At 35.3% G+C, this 19,984-nt stretch overlaps 1 protein-coding gene across 3 annotated transcripts in view; it reads right to left on the bottom strand.

Moving 5' to 3' along the window:
• mspo (M-spondin) overlaps positions 1-19,984 on the bottom strand; it is a 593,209-nt gene that overhangs the window by 29,611 nt on the left and 543,614 nt on the right. For all 3 annotated transcript variants that reach the window (XM_074172813.1, XM_074172815.1, XM_074172814.1), the window contains exons 3-4: positions 17,813-17,917; positions 11,112-11,291 (exon numbers count right to left, since the gene is read on the bottom strand). In XM_074172813.1, coding sequence (XP_074028914.1) covers positions 11,112-11,291; positions 17,813-17,917 — 285 coding nt within the window. The remainder of the gene's footprint in view (positions 1-11,111; positions 11,292-17,812; positions 17,918-19,984) is intronic.

The raw sequence follows: 19,984 nt of genomic DNA, 5'->3' as shown, positions 1-19,984 counted from the left end.
TTGACGTAGGAAATAATAATTTCGTATTAATTTTTATGTAACATCAAGAAGGCGCTGTATATGCCGCATTATCTATTTCAATTTGCCCTAACTTTTTTGAAAGTAGGACAAAAAAGCTCCGGAGGTCCATTTAATAACCAACAGACTGTTGAAAACCCTTCCGGACGACTGCATTGAGTGTTTACTGAACATTGTTAACAGTTTGTTGGCCTTCAGATACTTCTCCAGCAGGTGAAAGCATGGAATCTTCATCATGATCCCAAAACAGGGTAAGAACCCGCTGTTCTCACGGAATTATCTGCTCTCGGCGGTGGCTAAGAGTCGTTCTGCAAAGGTTCAACGAAGAAGTTGAGGACCGAAATGTTCTACTTAGCGAACAATTCGGCATCAGGAGAGAATACACCACTAAATCACAGGTTCTGAGACGTGTAGAAAACACCATCTCAGAGCTAAATAATAATCGCAGAGAATACGTCGTCTTATTAGATATCTCGAAGGCGTTCGACCTTGTATGGCATGAAGGCCTTCTGCACAAATTGAACGCGTTCGACCTGCCTCGGAGCCTGATCCAGTAGATTGGATCTTTCCTGAAAGACAGAACATTTCAGGTTAAAGTAGAGAGAGAATAAGGAGGTCATCGCTGGAGTGCAACAGGGTGGGGGGGGGGGGGGGCTTCCCACGCTCTACTCACTTTACACAACTAATCAACAGGAGATCCAAATGAGTCTCAAAAACAAAATTACGCTGTAAAACCCGATGTTCAAGCCTGTCATCATGTACACTTCAGGCGTTTGAGAACAAGCGGCTCCATTTTGGAGAGACTTCAGAAAGTTAATACGGATGATTGTAAATGTTCCGTGGTTCATGTGATATGAAGCCATCCACAGAGATTTGCAGCTGCTTTCCATTCAGCAGTCCATTCAGTCGAGGAATCGGCGAGTTTTCGATTGCATATCACTTAGCTACTAGGGCGCTGAGTGAAGTTGCTGAGAACATTACAAAAACTAAGTATGTGGTGGATCTCGTCAAATTAAAAACTTTTTTCTATAGAATACTATCGAAAAATTGTTCGATTTTGAGATACAAATTGATGAAATTTTTCAAAACATAGTTGGTTTTTGTCATAAGTTTTTTATAATTTTAGTTATTTGTATCTCGAAAAAGAATAATGTTTCGATACAAATCTAATAGATGAAAGTTGTTTATTTTGAAGAGATCCACTGCATACTTAGTTTCGGTAATGTTCTCAGCAACTTTACTTAGGAGCTAAGTAATATGGATCGATAAAGAAAATTGTAAATATCTCGAAAACAATCACCTTCAGCGTTGTTGAGAAATTTTTTCTTTTTCACTTGCAGAAGGTGTGGAAATTAGTTTTTTTTTTCATTGAAAGTACCAAAAGTTTATATTTGTCTTCTTTGACAGCACATAGAAGTGATATTCTAAGTCACTTGACAGAAACATATATTCCAATTCGTTCATTTCAAGATTGTAATATCATTAAGAGTGTTTCATTTGAAAATTGAACGTTCATGGCATTTCCGCAAAAACTGGTGGTTAGGAAACTCCCATCAGTATTTTGAATTTCGTGAAAATAGCTGAAGAAATAAAAAAAGGGGTGTACTCTAAGTCTGTGTCATACGGTATTCTAGACATATTTTATGTACAATGTCCTTCGCGTATCTTCAATTGTTTTCAAATTGACATTAAGGAATGAAATAATTTGTTTACATAAATTTACTGAAGGCACTCAGAAACTGATGAGTGATGCATTTATTTCTTGATGATGTGCAAAACAAAAGAAATATTATTGTGATGAGAAAACGTTCAAAATGCTCGCTACGAACATCTTGGCAACATCTCAATCTTAAATGGAATTTTTTCTAATGTTACTGAATATGTCAGGGGTTGAGATTTGCATACACTGCATATCTACATGAAACCGGTAAAAATCTAATGACATGAGATCAGGGGATCGCGCTGTCCATTTCTCCCACGCCTTACAAACCTAAGATATGGAAGAATTCGATTGAGGTACTGCTAGAAATTGATTTGGTAATGATATGGTGCTATTTTCTGCTGAAGTGAATAATATTCGCTGAGAAAGGGGAGTTTGCTGAAGTAGGATATGAATTAGTCAAAGTTGGCACAGCATTACGGGTATTTTGAAATGGTCTCAATTAATCATCGCCATTTTGATTGCCAATAATGATATGATCTATAATCATTTCAGTGCGAAAAATAATTTTTTAGGGTATTTCATATATTAATCTCCCATCCAGAGAGGATTTTCCTTGCACCTTCAGTAGCGATTTTGACAATATTGTGACCGTGAAATGTAAAAGAGTACAAAACATATTTCATTTATCAAATTTTTATGTAAAATTGCCATCATTTGTATACAAAAACAGTATCATGTTATAGTAATCCATTTTATTTTCCTGCAATGTTAAATCGAACATTGGGGCTGATTTGAACTAGAAATATATAGGTGTTCTTCATCTAAACTCAAGCCTCTCTCTGGAGAAAGAGGCAAGATGGAAAGCATACAGAATTATGCACAAATCAGACTCATGCGTAGCAGACTGCAACATGACACTGAAAGTTACAGCATTATGAGAATGATCCTCGAATCAATGCCTTCTGCTGTCAATAACGAACTACATTATACAGTCACGTTTCCAAGCAGAGGGGGTGTATTTTCCAGAAAGGAGAAATATTGGTGAACTATTGGTTCACAGATGGATCAAAAACCCATTCAGGTTCTGATGCAGGTGTATTCCAATTGAAAATTTTCGCTATTGATTTGTGTGTGGAGGGATGAGTAGAATCCAACTTTATACATAAGTCAATAAAAATATTTACGGCCAGTCAAGCGGCTCTGAAAGCTTTTGGCTCCTACCGAGCAATGTCTTAATTGGTAACGAACTGCTGAAAAAGATTATCCTCGATAGGTAGACTCAAGACTTCTGATCTGTATTATTTGCCACACTAGCCAAGGAAGTAAACAAGCTGCTGACACTCCTTCAAGGGGGTTGCTGCAAATGGTTTCGTCGGATCAGAATCTGTCATTGGCATTGTTTTAAGATTTGCCAAACTAGCACTGAATATATGGAATGCAAAACCAATTTCACACTCCTAGCAAAATCAACCAAGATGGCCCTACAGCGAACCAAATCAAGTTTTGAGAGTTTGGCCGAGTTTCACATTCGACCTGAAAGATCACTTACCGTATGAATTTATCAATTTACAATAAACCTTTGTGAATTACAGTGGAGGATCAAATAGACCCAAACAAAGAAGAGTCGGTTTTGTTATAATCACATTGATATATATTTGGAAATGACTCACTTCGGATGTGGAAGGATATATGATCCCGATGAAATCAATACAACATTCGTTAATAACATTCAGTTTGAGCTTGATGGCCAGATACCTTCAATTAGAGATGAAAATGATATTGCTGAAATTTTCAATATTTTCTTTGTAAAAAGCATTAATGAAATTGTAAATAGCATCAATCTAATAGAGCACAACTCTAATATTTTGATTGTGACTCACTACTTAAATAATGGTGTAAGTTAACGAAAGTAACTGAAATTCAGTTACTGATTTGAAAAAAATTGTCGATCAAGAGGTGAAATTTTAATTAGTACGTTAACCATTTAAGTGGGGGTTGGTTGGGTAACAGGATTAATTTTTCTTAGAAAAACAATTGAAAAATCATCAGGCTTATCGAATTCGTAATAAAAATAAATAACATTGCAAAAACTAAAATTTTGAGACTACATCAACACAAAACGACTTGAAACAAAATAATAATGTTATTAACACAAAGAACCTGGTCGTTTTTTATTCCAACTATCCCTTCGAACACACAGTATGCTTCGAACTGGTAATCCTATACTCTATATACTGATGTTTACTGAATAATCTTATGGTTTTCATATCATTGTTTACAGATAATATGATCAGCCAGAAGAGCAAAGTCATGTATATGTTTTCAATCGCTTATTATATTGCAGGGTTGCCTTAAAGCCATTTTCAGGAGAAGGAAAACTGAAGAACAAGGAATTCCAATATGCTTTATGCTCTTGAAACGATCTCATTTTCTCACCGCAAGAAATGAGAACGTGCTGATATAAGAATTCTGTAGTAAAAAATCAATGGATTGATATAAGAGACATGGACCAGAGATGCGCAATAGGTTTATTAATTCTTACCCCACAACAGAAACGAATCGGAGGTTCAATACGGTTCAGAATCGAGAAGTGAACGATAATAATGAATTTACAATAGTTGTTTATCTATATAGTAAATTCAATAGTTAATATCATACTCAAACATTTTGAGGTTGAATAATATATAATTCCTGAATGGAATCTGAATTGCTCAAACATTTGCTCAAACAACCATTTGCATATTCTTGATATATCTGATTCAGCTGAAATTGAATCTGCATGTTTGACGGATAAAGCTGATTAAACTCTAGCAGTGAAAGAATAAGAATAATTATTGGTCATTTTAAGTTTAATTGTTAAAACCTACTGAATTTATGTTATATGTTATTTATGTCTTCAGAATATTACGCAAACGGTTGTAGACTAAAGCGTTTTTGAAAATGGCATATTGTTTAATTTGAATAAAAAGTGATGTTTTATTTGACGAGCATGGAAATAGACGGAGGTATAGCAGGGAATGACAACCATACGAGTTACAAAAATTCTTTTCCTTTGAGTGAAAAATAATATATTGGTTCAAAGGAAGGAATGATATTCAAGCATGAAAAATATATGATCTTTTGATGATCACTTTCAATTCTGGCGGTAGTTCAAGTTGACACTTTTTTTGCCTCCGGCACTAAAAGCAGAACGTTACCATGGTAATTTTTTGAATTTGATAGAAGATCCATAACGACCAGCTTTCCCACACACCAGAAATGCAATACGCTTTTCGAAGCGCGTTTCACCAACCAAGTTGGCGTTCTCAAGGAATGAAGAAAACAGTTTTTCCCATCTCCTGAAGATGCGCGCGTCGTGAAGAGTATTGCAGTTCTGGTGTTTGGTAAGAGTGCTTTTTCGGTTTCATCCAAAAAAATCTAGTTCCACTTTTCATCTCCAGAGGATATCAGGAAATCAGTTACGAAACATTCATTTTTGAAGACAGCAGAAGGTTGTTATACTTAGCTTATTGAATCTTTTCAGGACATACAACGTTTGGACCCAGTGATCATTTATCTCACGGGGTGGGGAGTTATCGTTAGTTACTGATGCCTGCGCGCTCCCCGTAGTGTCAGAGCATTGGAAAAAGAGCCCGATTTGCGCAATAATAGGCAGCGGTGACGTAAATCCCTCTTAAGTTTTGTACCGAGCAAGATATCAAAATCGGACAAAATTTTCATGGAAAGGAATCATTTTCAGTACTTTTTGATGAAAATATCAATGACGTGATGTTACTCGCCGCCGAGAGGCCGCTGTTTTTTAATTAATGATTCAATCCAAATTTTACAATTAAAAAAAAGTAATTAGATTTCACCAATAATTTTTGACCAGATAAATTATATCTAATCAATATTTTATCTACTATGAGTTTATAGTACGAGCCTCAATGTATAAAAACAAAAAAAATGTGTGGTGAAAAACTTAGACGAGATTGGTATTGTTAACAGTACCTATCTGGTAAGACGGTATGTGTTGCAACAAAATGTTTCTACGGTACTTGCACACAATGAACTGAGTTTTGTGACACGCGGTAACAAGGTATGTCTTGTAGTACTACTCTCGGATGTACACTGAATTATTGTCAAGCCACATAGTCCCCGAACATCTTGGAAAAAAGATGCTTAGGTCGAAATTCGGCAAACAGATAAATTAGTAAGGATTGTAGATGATAATTGCCATAATTTCAAAAAGATAGGAATGCAGGGAAACGTCACGTTAACTTTATGAATCTCGGTATTTGTCCCCAAATAGTCATGAAGAAATAAAAAATAGACGGACTTGAGGAAGTTGACAATATAGAGGGTTAAGTTGCCAATTTACCCATCGTTAACAAATACCAATAACGTGAAAGTTTCCAATTTCAAATTGGAAACATAATGAACACTTTGAGATTACAACTTGGCCTAAGCGTCCAAAATGTTAAATCAAAAAACTATAGGCGCTCTCAACTTTTTTATGAGTAAAAAAAGGGGTTTGTGGCATTTCGTATGAAAAAAATTTCAATTCTTGAAACAATCACTTTTTGTGATTCGTCAAACCGTTGTGGACTTACTGATATTTGAATTTGAGACTAGAAACTTTTTAACTCCGCCACACAATGTCAGATTTTTTGTTCATTTAAAACGAAAATGAATTATTGTTTGGAATCTTTGATGTAGTAATGGATATTACTGGTGTTGGGATAACACTCTAGTAATATTTATAAAACTAGAGTATTTCAATTCAACCCTGTTATCATTCATTCCATACATAGAAAAGTCATCTGAGCAAATGTTCTTCTTGCACCTTCTGACAGTGAAAGAGCCATTTTCGGAATTCATGTCTAACATTTTGGAACGTTTCTGGGGTAATATTAGCACAAGTTTCGGTGATTCTGTCTCTTAGTTCCCGTATTGTTCCAGGTTGCGTAACATAAACTCATATGCTTGAAAAAATATTGGGGCGCACTATGTCGTTGGAAAACAACTGGATTTTTTGTTTCATCTCATTATTGGCAACAATTTTTTGAATCCGTGGGTAAATGAGGCTTTGAAAATTTTCGAAAAGTATTCCTGCCCAGACATTTATTTTCTCGTATATTTTCACGGTTGACATTTCCGTTTGGCGAAAACTCAACTGTCACTAAAAAAAACACTTTTCATATAGTATAGATTTGCAATCAAACGTTCGAAAATTTACTCACAAAACTGTATTCTTCTGTCAGGGGCATCTTCATTTGATCCATGTAATATATTCAGTTTATAGAGGTGAAACTAATGTCTTCTGAGGTATTTCTTGACGGTGGTTTTTGAGACTTCATTTTCACGAGTCACTGTTGTTATGATAATGATAATATCGTCTTTATCATTTAGAGATTACAATTTATTACTCTATTAAAAGAAATATTATAGATAATCTCTTTTTTGCTTGATCATCACGAGATGAGATTAAGGCTTCGGCTACTCTAACATCTAACCCCCTGATAACATCATATGGCCCTATAAATTTCAATATAAAAAAATCAATAATGGAAAAACATGACATTACTATGCTTGTTCGACCAATATAATATATTGGTTGGCTAACATTATTTACTGTGCAGGACTCTTTTATGAACTTTTTATAGGCTCTCGAATTTAAGTTCCTGTTCTGAATAGGGATAAAATTGAACTATTTCACAGAAGTATAATAGGTAAAGCTCCTCTAGAAAGTAGTTGACGAATGATGTGCGGGGGTTATTCACTACAAACGCAACAATTTCTGTTTCTTGAGTTTTTCTCTTGAGATTTATCGCGAACCATGGATTCAAAATGAAATGAAGCGAATTCTCAGTATCCATAGTGACAGCTGTCAAGCTGACACAATATTTTCTGTTACTACGTTTGGATAACATGGTGTGGATTCTCATCTACATAGTCGATCACAGAAAGTCGTCAATCGGATTGAGCGCAGAAATGCTGTCTCTTGTAACATTCTTCGGTTCAACTTTATTTCAAAAACGATTCATTTCCGAAAACATCACCTTGTGTCACCTGTGATAACTGACTATGGAGCTGTTTCAATTCTCTTTAAGTTGCAAAGTTACGAATTACTATTTTTCCTTGTTTCCAAGTCAAACACCAATAACTCCGAGACAGGTTATCCAAATTTAAAACACTAAAGGTCAGTGTATAGAGAATTCAAATACCGTTAGTACCGTTCGAGCGAAGGGTTACAGGAACCTACTTTCTATTTGACAAAAAAGTTGATAGCTATCTTCTTGTAGCAAGTCAAACTATTTCTTTTTCCATCAAAGAGTACTAGAAATGACTCTATTCCATAGAAATTCTGCCCGTCTTTGAAATCCTGCCTCGTCCAAAAGATATTATTGATATCCTCCCTTCGGTTGAATCTCGAGATCATTCGGGTTTGCCGTACTACGGCGGAAGTTTTGGTCAGACAAATGCAGAAAGCTGTCGCTCTTGATTGAATGCTTCTTCTCAGGCCGAGCGATTCTTGGATCTGATGACCTTTTACCTCACGAGGTGGACATTGGTTATCGATTCGGACCTGATCTCCTCCATACGAGTTTCGACTCGAGGAACCTCTTTAGCGAAAAGTAATGATATACGATTTGGTTATGGTGGAGTGGTGCTTCCGCTCCTCTGTCTTGTTACACTACGAGAAAAATAGCCGGACGAATGCTCTCATTCTCATACATGATTCTCTGACCAAATGATCACTTCTCTTAAGGTAAAAATTAGGTTGTTTCAAAAGTTTAATCCGTTGTAATGTCATGTGTTTTTGTAGCTCCACATCTCAATATTTTTTTTTCTACTGTGCCGTGGTTTATACTGATCGATAGAGAATTTTTTACTCTATACATTGATGCTGTTCTTTTTTTTCCCTAATACAAATTTTTTACCTCTTTTCGGCTTATATTATATTAGGATATTTTTCCCAAATTGAACCAAGGCGCTGCTGAAACCACCAGAAAAATTAACCAGGTATTTGGTAATGACACTGTTAATGAACGAACGGTTCGACATCGGCTTGCGAAATTTCTTTCCGGAGACGAGCCCCTAAGTAGTCGATCTAAAGTAGTCTAGGACGAGGATTGAGGAATCTGGTGAAGACTGACTCATCGCAAATGGTGCGTGGAATGGTGGATGAACAGGGCGTCAGCTCTCATGCGGTTTTTGATGATCTAAAACGTATTGGAAAGGTTGAAAAGCTCGAAAAGTAGATGGACCATGTGTTGAATCATGTTTCGAAGTCTGCCCTTCTTTGCTTTTGCGCAATCAAAACGATCCTTTTTTGGATCAGATCGTCACGTATGATGAAAAGTGGATTCTTCACGATCACAGAAGACATTCAGGACAGTAATTAGACACCGATGAGCCACCCAGACACGAAAAAACGATCATGATTACTGTATGGTAGGTAATTGCTTCAACAGCAGCTGGCACTGTTCAAGAAAAGAACTCCGAACGTGCGGATGAAAGATTATCCGCACGTTTCACAAATCACCGTTCAAAAATTAAACGACTTGAGCGTTGAAATTCTGCCTCACCCACCATACTTTTCAGAACTGTCACCAACCGATTACCATCTTTTCAAACACTTCGATGATTTTCTCCCTGGTAGAACCTTCGCCAATCAGGACCAGGCAAAAACGGCCTTCAATGACTTCATCGAATCCCGAACACACAATTTCCATGCTGACGAAGTTAATCGACTTGTGTTACGTTGGCAAAAGTGCATTGATTTAAATGACTTATTTTGATCTAATCGAATGAGTATTTACTGAGATATTACACTTTAAATGAGACTCTTGAAAATGAACAAAACTTTTGAAACAATCTGATAGATGCCGGCGCGTCATTACGGAGTAACTAATTCGTATGAACTTACTTGTTCTGAATAATTGCTGAAATTTTTTGGCAGACGAAGTACAATGTAATAAAAACCAAATGGTTTTCAAATGACGATATAATTTTTAACCTTCCGTTACTCGCGCACGGTGTCCCAAAGCGGTCAGAAATATATTAAAAGAGTATTTACGACATAGGAGGCTATGCAGCCTCCCCCTCCGCGAACCTTTCGACCACGTGACCAGCTAATATCCCACTCAGTTTTATGTTATTTGGAAGCAATTTTCCAAAATATTGAGTAATCACGGTGAAGTAGACCGGATGCGAGTGACGTATTTTAACTGTTTGTAAAAAATCCAGACAAAATCCGTGAATATTCCAAGTTTTTTGTCTAGTTTTATTTTATTTTCACAAAAAATATAGATTAGAATGTAAATTTACAAATCCCAACCTATGAAAAAAAGTTGAATCCTTTCTATTAGCACTTTGAAGTTTCCTTGATTCAATTTTTTTTTATCTGTTTAAAATCTGTTTTACCGTTAATCAGCTGTCCCCCCATACGAACGACAACTCTCAGAAGTTGAGAAACTTGTGCGAGCTAAGGACTAACGAGGTATTACCTTCTGAGGTGTGATTCCTAATACGGTTGCAGAATCATTCCAGTTTCAACCAGATAAATTCTCTCGAGAAAAATATTTGGTCGAGGCGGGAATCAAACCCACGGTCTTCCGATCATGAGTCGGGCGCACCACCACTGCGGCCAATTTCACAACAATATTTATTTATATTGTAGATATGGATTACGAAAAGGAGGAAGCAAGACTGATGAGGTTGTTCGAGGAAGTGGATGCTGAAGAAAATTATGGGACAGATGATGATGATGACCGAGATGAGATAGATGATATCGAACAGAAATTAGAAAGTAGTGATACGTAGTAAGAGTTTGAAGATGACACTGGTGAATATGTACCTGTTAGCGTTACCAGAGAGCCGGCCTGGACAGGTAAAAATAAGCTTTTAATATGGAAAAAATATTGTCCACCAGAAAATGTTAGAACATGTAGTGCCAATATTGTCTTACAATTACCAGGAGTAAAAACAAAACCTAATTTAAATTATTGACATTTTTCAACAGTAGAGTGAGTTTTTATTTATATTTTTTTTGTGAAAGTTTTCTACTAATAAAGTTATTTTTTTCTCAATAAAAATGATTCTTAAAATATAAATAACACATCTTAAATTATTCTAATTTTCACCGTCCGCGAGTACCTATGTACCAAAATTTGGCTTGAATCTGGTTTTGACTATTTCGATATATTAAGTTGGTAACACCTTCTAACACTCCACATTCTGTCAAGTGTTTTCTGATCACTGCTATCATATCTTAACTCTATACAGATATTCTAACTCCTGTTTCTCAACCCTTAGAGTGTTAGGTCCGTCTTTCAATTCCGTATGAGTCCGTTCACTCGATTTCAACTTTGAAAGGTCCCCTAAAGGGCAAAGGAAACCTCAGACAAACCAGAACGCGTTATTCTCCATAATTTCGGCTACTTACCTTGATAAACTGGAACGTGCCGATAGGCGGAAGCCGCTTCAGATAGGGGTAGAAGAAAGATCCTGCGGGATGAGCTGGGTAATGGGCCGTGATGCGATAGGCCTCGCCCTGCGGTTCTGTCGGCCAGTTCGGAGCCGTGAAGGTGAAGCCGTTGTCGGTGCCTGCATCGATGGGATCCACCTGCGAGAAGAATTAACGAAGATTATTGAGGATTACTGGCGGATTGGGCAATTATGTTGAGGGTGAAAAAATATGAGGATAATGTGGTACGATTTTTGTTATGGACGAGTCAACGTAGCAACCGATTCCGGAATATTAACTGTACTGTAATGACATGTCTAACGGACATGTATCGTATGATATTTTATTACATTCTGATATTTCGTGGTGCATTTGATTTGTTGGCTATTGCTTGTATTTCATTTCATTGCAATTTCAGTTTTTTTGCTTAATATAAGTGTTATTTTCCAGGTAATCTTTTCAATTTTTTACAGATTTTTTCAGGTATTTCAAATCAATTTATATCATATTAGACAATGGAAGTCCGAACTGATGAAATGCACATTCTGACATTTGGAACTACCTACCTAATTTTTTGTTGGTTTGAAATAACAGTACCCATTTTAGTTGAGCAGAATATATGAAAGTTCATAATGAGAAATACATTCCAGAGTTTCTGGTTATTTTTCATTTACTAAAGTTGTTGAAAATATATATTTTACTAGTAAAAAGACCTTAAGATTATGAATAGGTATCAATAGATATACGGGTAAAAACCAATAAAATGAAAATCAGTAATTTCAGTTGAGTAAAATATATAAAAAAATGATAATTAAGAGTCTATACTCCTGCTTGCCAATCTCAACAGATCTACATCCTCCTGGTCAGTAGATGAAGCTGTCCATCAGAACTTTACAAAATCCACAATTCCACCACTAAACACGCGGATGGTTCAATTGCAACAACAGCCACAGAAAAAGCAACTCTACTAGCTGAACAATTTGCGTTCCACTCCACAGTCGATTTTCTGGGAAAGGCACCACCCACTGTTCTCGCACTAGGATCCATAATGCCGGATATTACTTTTCGACAGCGTCTACTCTGGCAAATTTTGAAACAGCTTTGAAACAACAAGGCGTCTGACCCGGACGAAGTCCCCTTCATCGTACTTAAAAAGTGCTCAAATGAACTCGCACTAGTATTTTGCAGATTTCAAACCTGCCTTACAAGAAAGGGGTTTTTCCTTGTTGTTGAAAGATTGCTGGCGTTCAGCCTATTCCCAAAAAGGTCAAGAAAAATCTTCCGATTAACTATAGACCCGCTTTGCCATCAGTGATATCAGAAATCATGGAGAAAGTCGTAAACCACCATATCCTCAAATATTTGGAAATGAAACTTTCTGTTTATTTACCACTCTTATTCGTAACTAATTTTACTGCAGTTTCGTCCTATAAGGACATTTTCAAACAATTGTAAGTGAAAATGTCCTTATAATACGGAACTGCAGTAATATTAGTTACAAATAAAAGTGGTAAAGAAGCGTAGAAAGTTTTATCACAGTTTGAGGCGGGACTTTTATGGATGAATATATCTTGAATACTTTCACCATCAACGCTGGTGTTCCCCAGGGATCCATATTGTCTCCAACCCTCTTATTATTGTATATTGGAAGAAAACGAGAATCCAATACACTGCTTTGCTGACGACAGCATAGTTATCTCGTCATTCAATTTGGATTCTAGGACATCGACTACGGAGGCACATCCTCACCGGCAGCAGGAGGTTGCTTATATACGAGTATCTTAATGAGAATCCAGAAATGATTTCGTTTTGGGGTGAAAGTAACCAGGTTCAATTCAATGCCACAAAAACCCAGGCATGGGTTTTCTCCAAAAAGATAAATGTCTTCGAACCAGATATAATAATGTCAGGTCAGACAATTCTGCTTTCTGCCTCGATAAGTTTGTTGGGAGTTGAAATGGACACCGAAAAAGTTTTGGCACAATCATGTCGCTGGAATTGCAAAGGCTGCTTCTCAAAAGCTTGGAACACTGTTCCGAACCAGAAGACTATGCACACCAAAGCAACTTTGATGCTTTATAAAGCTCAGATCAGACCTTCTTTGGAGTACTGTTCTCCTGTATGAAGCTCTGCCCCCAAACATACCCTGAAGTTGCTGCATTCCATTCAGAAAAGAGCCATCCGCCTGATTGGAGACGCGAACATCACGTGCAACCTTGATAGCCTGAAACATCGAAGAAAGATTGGAGATTTTTTTCATAGATACTTGCACGAGAGGTGTTCAAATGATTTGTCACATTCGATTTCACCAAGAGCAGTATATATCAGAAATACGCGACAGACTGTGACTGCTCATCGTTTTGAGGTTCACCTCGAACTTCACTGTTTAAGAACTCTCTCATCTGGAGAGCTGCGTTTATGTGGAATGAACTTCCTGAGAATGTTTTTCCAAATGGATTTAATCTCTAACGATTCAAGTCCAATATTTATCGCACAGACACCGCTCTGAGAGCGCCTCAAGGATTTTCCATAGTGCTTGTGTTTTGTCTTTGAGAAATATACCATATTTTTAATTTTTTTTGCATTCACTAGCAAGTGCCCAAAATGTGTCAATAGATAAAGGTGATGAAGTGAAAGTTACTAATTTTAGTTAAGCTAAATAGTATAAAAAACGTAATTTGGAATCCATTTAATAATTATATGATATTCTACATCAACTAGCGTTGATTGAAGAGTGTTTGAATACGTGTATAACTATGGATGTTTTTCTTTTCTGATAAATATTTGAGACCAAGGCGCACAGTAGGTCCATATTTTTCTAGTTGGCTATGACTAAGACGCAAATGTTGATGAGCCCGGGAAAAGCAGGCAGGGGCAGAAATTAATCTTCATTCGATAAAAAGAGAAAAATAGTAAAAAACTTCATTGAAAGGTTGGAAGCTGAATTACTATTGAAAGCTTACATCGGAAGGTAGTAAAAGAGCTCTGATCATAACATCAACAAAATGTGAAAGAATGTGCCATATTGGAAGCGAAGAAGAGAAACAAACAAATGGGCCATTCAAATTTTGACCAATTATTCAGCAGATGCAGAGATTTCTAGTAAGTGAAGTGGAATCTTTCAGTAAGATTCTTCTTAAAGAAATCGACTGATATGGAAAGACAAAACAAAAATCACTTTACTATAATCACAATTCGTTTCATAACCAGATGGCTAACGTGTTAGGAATCACACGTTAAAAGGTGTGGCCTCGTTAGTCCTCAGCTCGCACAAGTTTCTCAACTTCTGAGAGTTGTCGTTCGTATGGGGGCGACAGCTGATTAACGGAAAAACAGATTTGAAACAGAACAGATTTCAAAACCAGGTCATTCGCTTATTTCTTTCAGAAAATCAAAGATACATTTGAACTAGATATGAATATTATTAGAGTTTTTTCCCAACACCAAACTATTGAAAGTGATTTTGAAACTAGATGTGTCATATTTGCACCGTTTCTATTACTTGAGTAATATATATGTATGTATAGACATATAACTTTTCAGAACTCCATAAATACCTGTGAAAAATAATTTCTGATTATAAAGTTTTCACTCATAATATGATGAACTGTTACTATGAATATAATATTGTGTCTACGGCATTGACAAATATGGTTATTAGCCGCGTGTTCATGGTGGCCTATGTTGGTAACTCTTAGATTATCATAGCTATTTGTACTTCTGTCAGCCATGTACCTAGCAGAACAAATAAATACACTTCCAACTATTCTTTCGAGAATGCTTCTTCAGACATTACATGAAATATGGCAGCGTAGATTATCTTACAAGGTATTCTGAAGTATACAACAAATATAAATTTTGCCGAAGTCGCCGGACATAACAGTAATGGTGAAGTTGTCAGCTGCAACAATATTGGCGAATTCGCCGATATACGAATCTGGAAACGAAGTTTCGGTTACTTATTGACGAAATACATAAATCAAATATTAGTCCCACTATGTAAATCTAGCCAAGTTTGTAATAACTCATTATCTCTACCAGTGTTCAGAACAAAACTAATTCAAACAAGATGATCAAGCATACTCTTTACATTTATAATGAGGGTAGACACAATCATTAACACTTCACATATTCAATATGGTTAATTATGAGTTAACATAGTTGATTTCCACATTTTCAATTTTCATATTCATGTTTGTAATATGGCTTTCATACCAACAATACATGATTTATCACATATTTTATTATTGAATATGTACGCATTTAATCGAGTTTTGATGCAATCGACTTTCAAGTTCAACGTGTTCTACAGTTGTGGCTTTTCATTTGTGTGAATTCATTTCAATTGAATGTGTAGGGTGAAAATAATATTTCACAATCTACACAACATTGTGTCTCGCTCAGAAGATGACACAGTGGGTCGAAACATATGTTAGTATTGAATGTTAGTGTTGTGTAGATTGCGAAGTACTATTTTTACCCTAGCCATTCAGTCGAATTCAATATAAAAATGATTTGGAATATTTTAGACGCAAATGGGAACGATATAATATTTGCATGACACCACCTGTTTGTAAAATCTAACATTTAAATACAGTTCGACTTCACAACACCTCGATTTAGTGATAGTTTATTGTTATTTTCAAAGTTACTTCAATCAAATTCAAAACTGCAGTTGAAGTAATTATACCTCTCCATTTTCAAATACTGTATTCACAAGTTTAAGCGTTGTATCATGAACAAATATATCCTTCATTCATATTTACATCAAAATTGAAAATAAATGCAATTCACATGTCAGCACGAAAAATATGGAATGCACTTTCCAACGTATTACGAAAGTTTCAAGCAACATTTGTCATAAACCACTTTGAAGTTGAGAATTCATCAGTTGATAATATGTTTTCTATGTTAACAATATTCCATCAGGATTCATATTGTGCTTTCTTGACTCAAATTGATGAAAGAGAGAGAAATAGTCGACATACCTATTTGTGTTTTTCATTCAAATATTCAATAAGAGGACTGTTATATTGGTAGAAAATACACTTGCGTACCTTGGAAATGCGAAATTAAATTTTAATTCCCATCAGAATTTTTTAACTTGAACCTTGATACTAGGTGAAAGTGTTGAAAACTATACGCTACAATAAATTCATGAAATGTTAATCATTTGAAGTTGAAAATTTTTCGTATCAAGTTAGAGTTTTAATGCTTCAAAGTTCATTTGTCTCAGTAACTTGATGAACAAAAACAAATTCAGAGTATAACATACTCGTGAAGAAAAAACTGGTAGATGGTGAAACAAATTCGAAATAACCATATTCTCATCGAATTATGAAACTTTAGCTTTTTTATGATTTCAGTACCTTCATGACTTATACACAAAATTACTTATCGCGCAAGTTTGGAATAAAATTCATGTGTAACAACAATATAACTTTTCTGTTAGATATTTCATTATAAGTGTCACCATTACATTTGACCAAACTGAAGACAATTGACACTCAGAAGTGGAAGCAAAACTGAAATCAGTCTTTTACATCTTCAACAATGGAAATTAGCATTTTCAGAAATGGAAACAGACACAACATTAATATAATATAATGGGAAATGATGAATTGCGTTACACGCATTTGAATTCTGATCTTACACAATATCTCATACATAACCTCGTAAAAATATAATAATAATAATAATAATAATAATGTGTCTTTATTCTGTCAATCTAGGATACATTTTTTACATTTGGAACATTTATGCTCCTAGGGTTGACGTCAAAGGCGAAGTTCAAATCAATATTTTGAAATCACTGACTTTTTCTACCACTTAACCTCACACAAGCTTAACATTATGGAATATGCCTATAATACAATAATACAGGCATATACTGTCGAAAAACAGAAACGCAAGAACATTATAGTTCAGTTAAGTAAAAAGATCTGCCATCTTTTGGATTCTGAGTTTAAGTGAATCTTGATGTATAAACTAAGATTTCTTATTTTCAGAATTTTCTATATTAGAGTTAGTTCTCTATATGCACAGTGAAATAATTTAGACTAATATTCTTTAGTAGTCATAACTCCTTCCACCCTCGGGTCAACCTCACTTGAAAAGTATCTGAATTGATTATGTGCTCAAAAGTCGAAGCAATTTTACATAGACTCAAATTTTTGCTCTGAATTCAACACAAATTTTTCAATATTATATTGACTTCAATCAATAACTCTCATCATTTTTTGGGGCAGTATTTTCAGGATATTTGTGAGACATATTGTATATTTTTCAAAACGCTGTATATTTTACGACGCTGGCAAAATGGAATTCTTAATTATTTCAATCTGTATTGGTCGAACAACATGCAAATCAATTTTTTGTATATTTCATTCCTATAATTTTTGGTAAGTATATAGATTTGAGAATATTTAAATCAACTCACGCATAACTGAAAATATCGTTAATATCTTTTTCAACTTCCGGAATCGATTTTATTTGGTTCAAGGCGTATATATTTAAATTTCAATTTCAAAAGTTTTGGTAATGATATCGCTTCGTATTGGCTAAGCATTAAAATAGCTGATTAAGTTTAAACTCCCATAAAATAATTATCCAGTCATCATCCAACAATCCATATCACCTACATCTAATCAATGACAGAGTTGAATTAATGCAATACCCACCTCAATGGTGATGCTGTCAATCCAATTTCCGTTGACGCACAGGTCAAAACTATCGATGCCTATAAACCAATCCGGAGAGGGTACGATTCGGGACATCAGGGACACCTGCAATAAAATGAAACAAAATATTATGAATTAGTGGCCAGATCTATTAACATTCACTGAATAATTAATCAATGTTAGTTTGAATGAGAAAGTTCTCTGCTTTCATTCAAATGTATTTTCAATTTATAGTCCACACGAAAGTTTTTATCGAATGAAATATTTTTGTCATCATTCTGATTATAGAAGAGATATTGATTGATTTTTTATGGGACCTTGCCTCTTACACAATCTGAAAAAGATGAAATTTGTTAGGGAAAACTTCATTCAGATGTAGCATGGATAAATATATATTTCGACTCGAGAAAGTTTAAAAAACTTTTAAGAACAGAACTGAAAAATACAACTGATTTTCAATTCTGAAGACGGAGCTATATCCAGATCTCTGCAACATCAAGATATATACCTATCCTATTGAATCCTTTTTCATTGGAAGGCAAAGTTATCAAATGCGGCAAGTCAGTGAAAAATATATCCCATTGGGTTGAACTGGAAGTTTGCCCTTTCTATACCTGTACAAGGTTTCCCAATTCAATTTTTTAATTCGAATTGTGGAAGGTAGAGTTCCAAAAAACTGCAACTGAAAGTCAGATTTATCTACAATAAATGATTTTATTCGAAGTGGCTATTGTATTTAGATGAGGTGTATCTGAATGATTCTGTATTTCCGTACTTTTTTGTATATAAGGTTGGTGTTCATGTTCATGTTCATGTTCCTCTCATGAAATTGAGTAGAAGAAAGAAAATTTATATTGACCCCTAAATGAACTTTGCTGGAAACTGTATAACTTTGGAGTAGATAAGATGTACGCTGTGCCTTCAAAAGTTGATCTGAACTAACAGTACATCTGTTTCGTACATTTGAGTTCGACGAAACTGAGGCCAAATAATTTCTGTAATGTAGCCGAAAGCGTCATTAACCAATACTTCCGCTATGTCAATATTTTAAAGTGTACTACTAATCCACTTGTCAAGCCTTGTCATTTGATACTCATATTAAGGTAGTTGTGAAATAGTACGCCATTTTGTAGCAGCGGCCATCTTGTATTCACAATGATACAGAATTTATTGAATTGTATTGTCATCAAAACTTAATGTGAGTACCAAGATCAATCTATCAACAGGAACTTCAATCACTAAATTTGATCCAAACAAGCAGGGCAAGCCGTTTAATAATCAACTAACGACTCGCTCCGGCTCCGCAAGGGTGCAATGCTGATACTAAATATGAATTCACCCACCGAAAATTTAGGGGCATGGGGAAACAGTTATGAAAACTTTTTCCTCTGCTGCTAACGCACCCACTGGAATAATAAAAAATTTTTGTGTTTCACATCTACAATATAAAGCGAACCTACATACAAAATTTCAGCGGTACGGAGAAACAGCGATGAAAAGCGATAAATGCGCCCCTTTAATCCCCAGGGGGATCTTCAATTGAAATATTTGAAAATCCCTTTTTATTGCACACCTACAATATAAAATGAACCAACATATAACATTTCAGCGGTACGGAGAAACGATGATGAATAGGCAATTTTTATATGTACACGCGCCCCTTTTACCTCCACAAGGAGCCCCAGTTGAAATATCCAAAAATCATTTTCCAGTGCCCATCTATGACCTTAGAAGCATATATTTATTTTTATTTTTTCATTATTTATTTTTATCGTTGTTTTAATAAATGTTCAAAGAAGCATCTATATACCAAATTTTGGTTTCCTAGGACTTACCAGTACGGAGTCCTGCTGAGTGAGTGGTGACTTTCGCATTCAGAAGTAGAGATAAAAACTGTTTCAATTGTAGTTTACGGTGCAGATCGATGATGAACTTGCCTTTCATTTCAAATTATTTCAAACAACAGTTGAATCAGGATAATATGAATAAAGCATACATACAAGCATATGTTTATAAACAATACAAAAACTTTTAACATCTCTTATGTTGTAAATCGAAGTTCAGAAAAAACCAAAACATATTTTCCCAAATAACTATCATTGACAGTGACATCGAAAATTATATGATTGGACATTCAACATTTTTCTTCTTTCATATATGCCTTTTTTCGAT

Source organism: Leptinotarsa decemlineata, unplaced genomic scaffold, assembly GCF_025532065.1.
Source record: "Leptinotarsa decemlineata unplaced genomic scaffold, Ldec_3_MD MMD2_tig00000199_RagTag_RagTag, whole genome shotgun sequence".
Classification (NCBI taxonomy): domain Eukaryota; kingdom Metazoa; phylum Arthropoda; class Insecta; order Coleoptera; family Chrysomelidae; genus Leptinotarsa; species Leptinotarsa decemlineata.
Note: the sequence above shows the minus strand (reverse complement) of the source record. Positions and strands in the feature narration are given on the sequence as shown.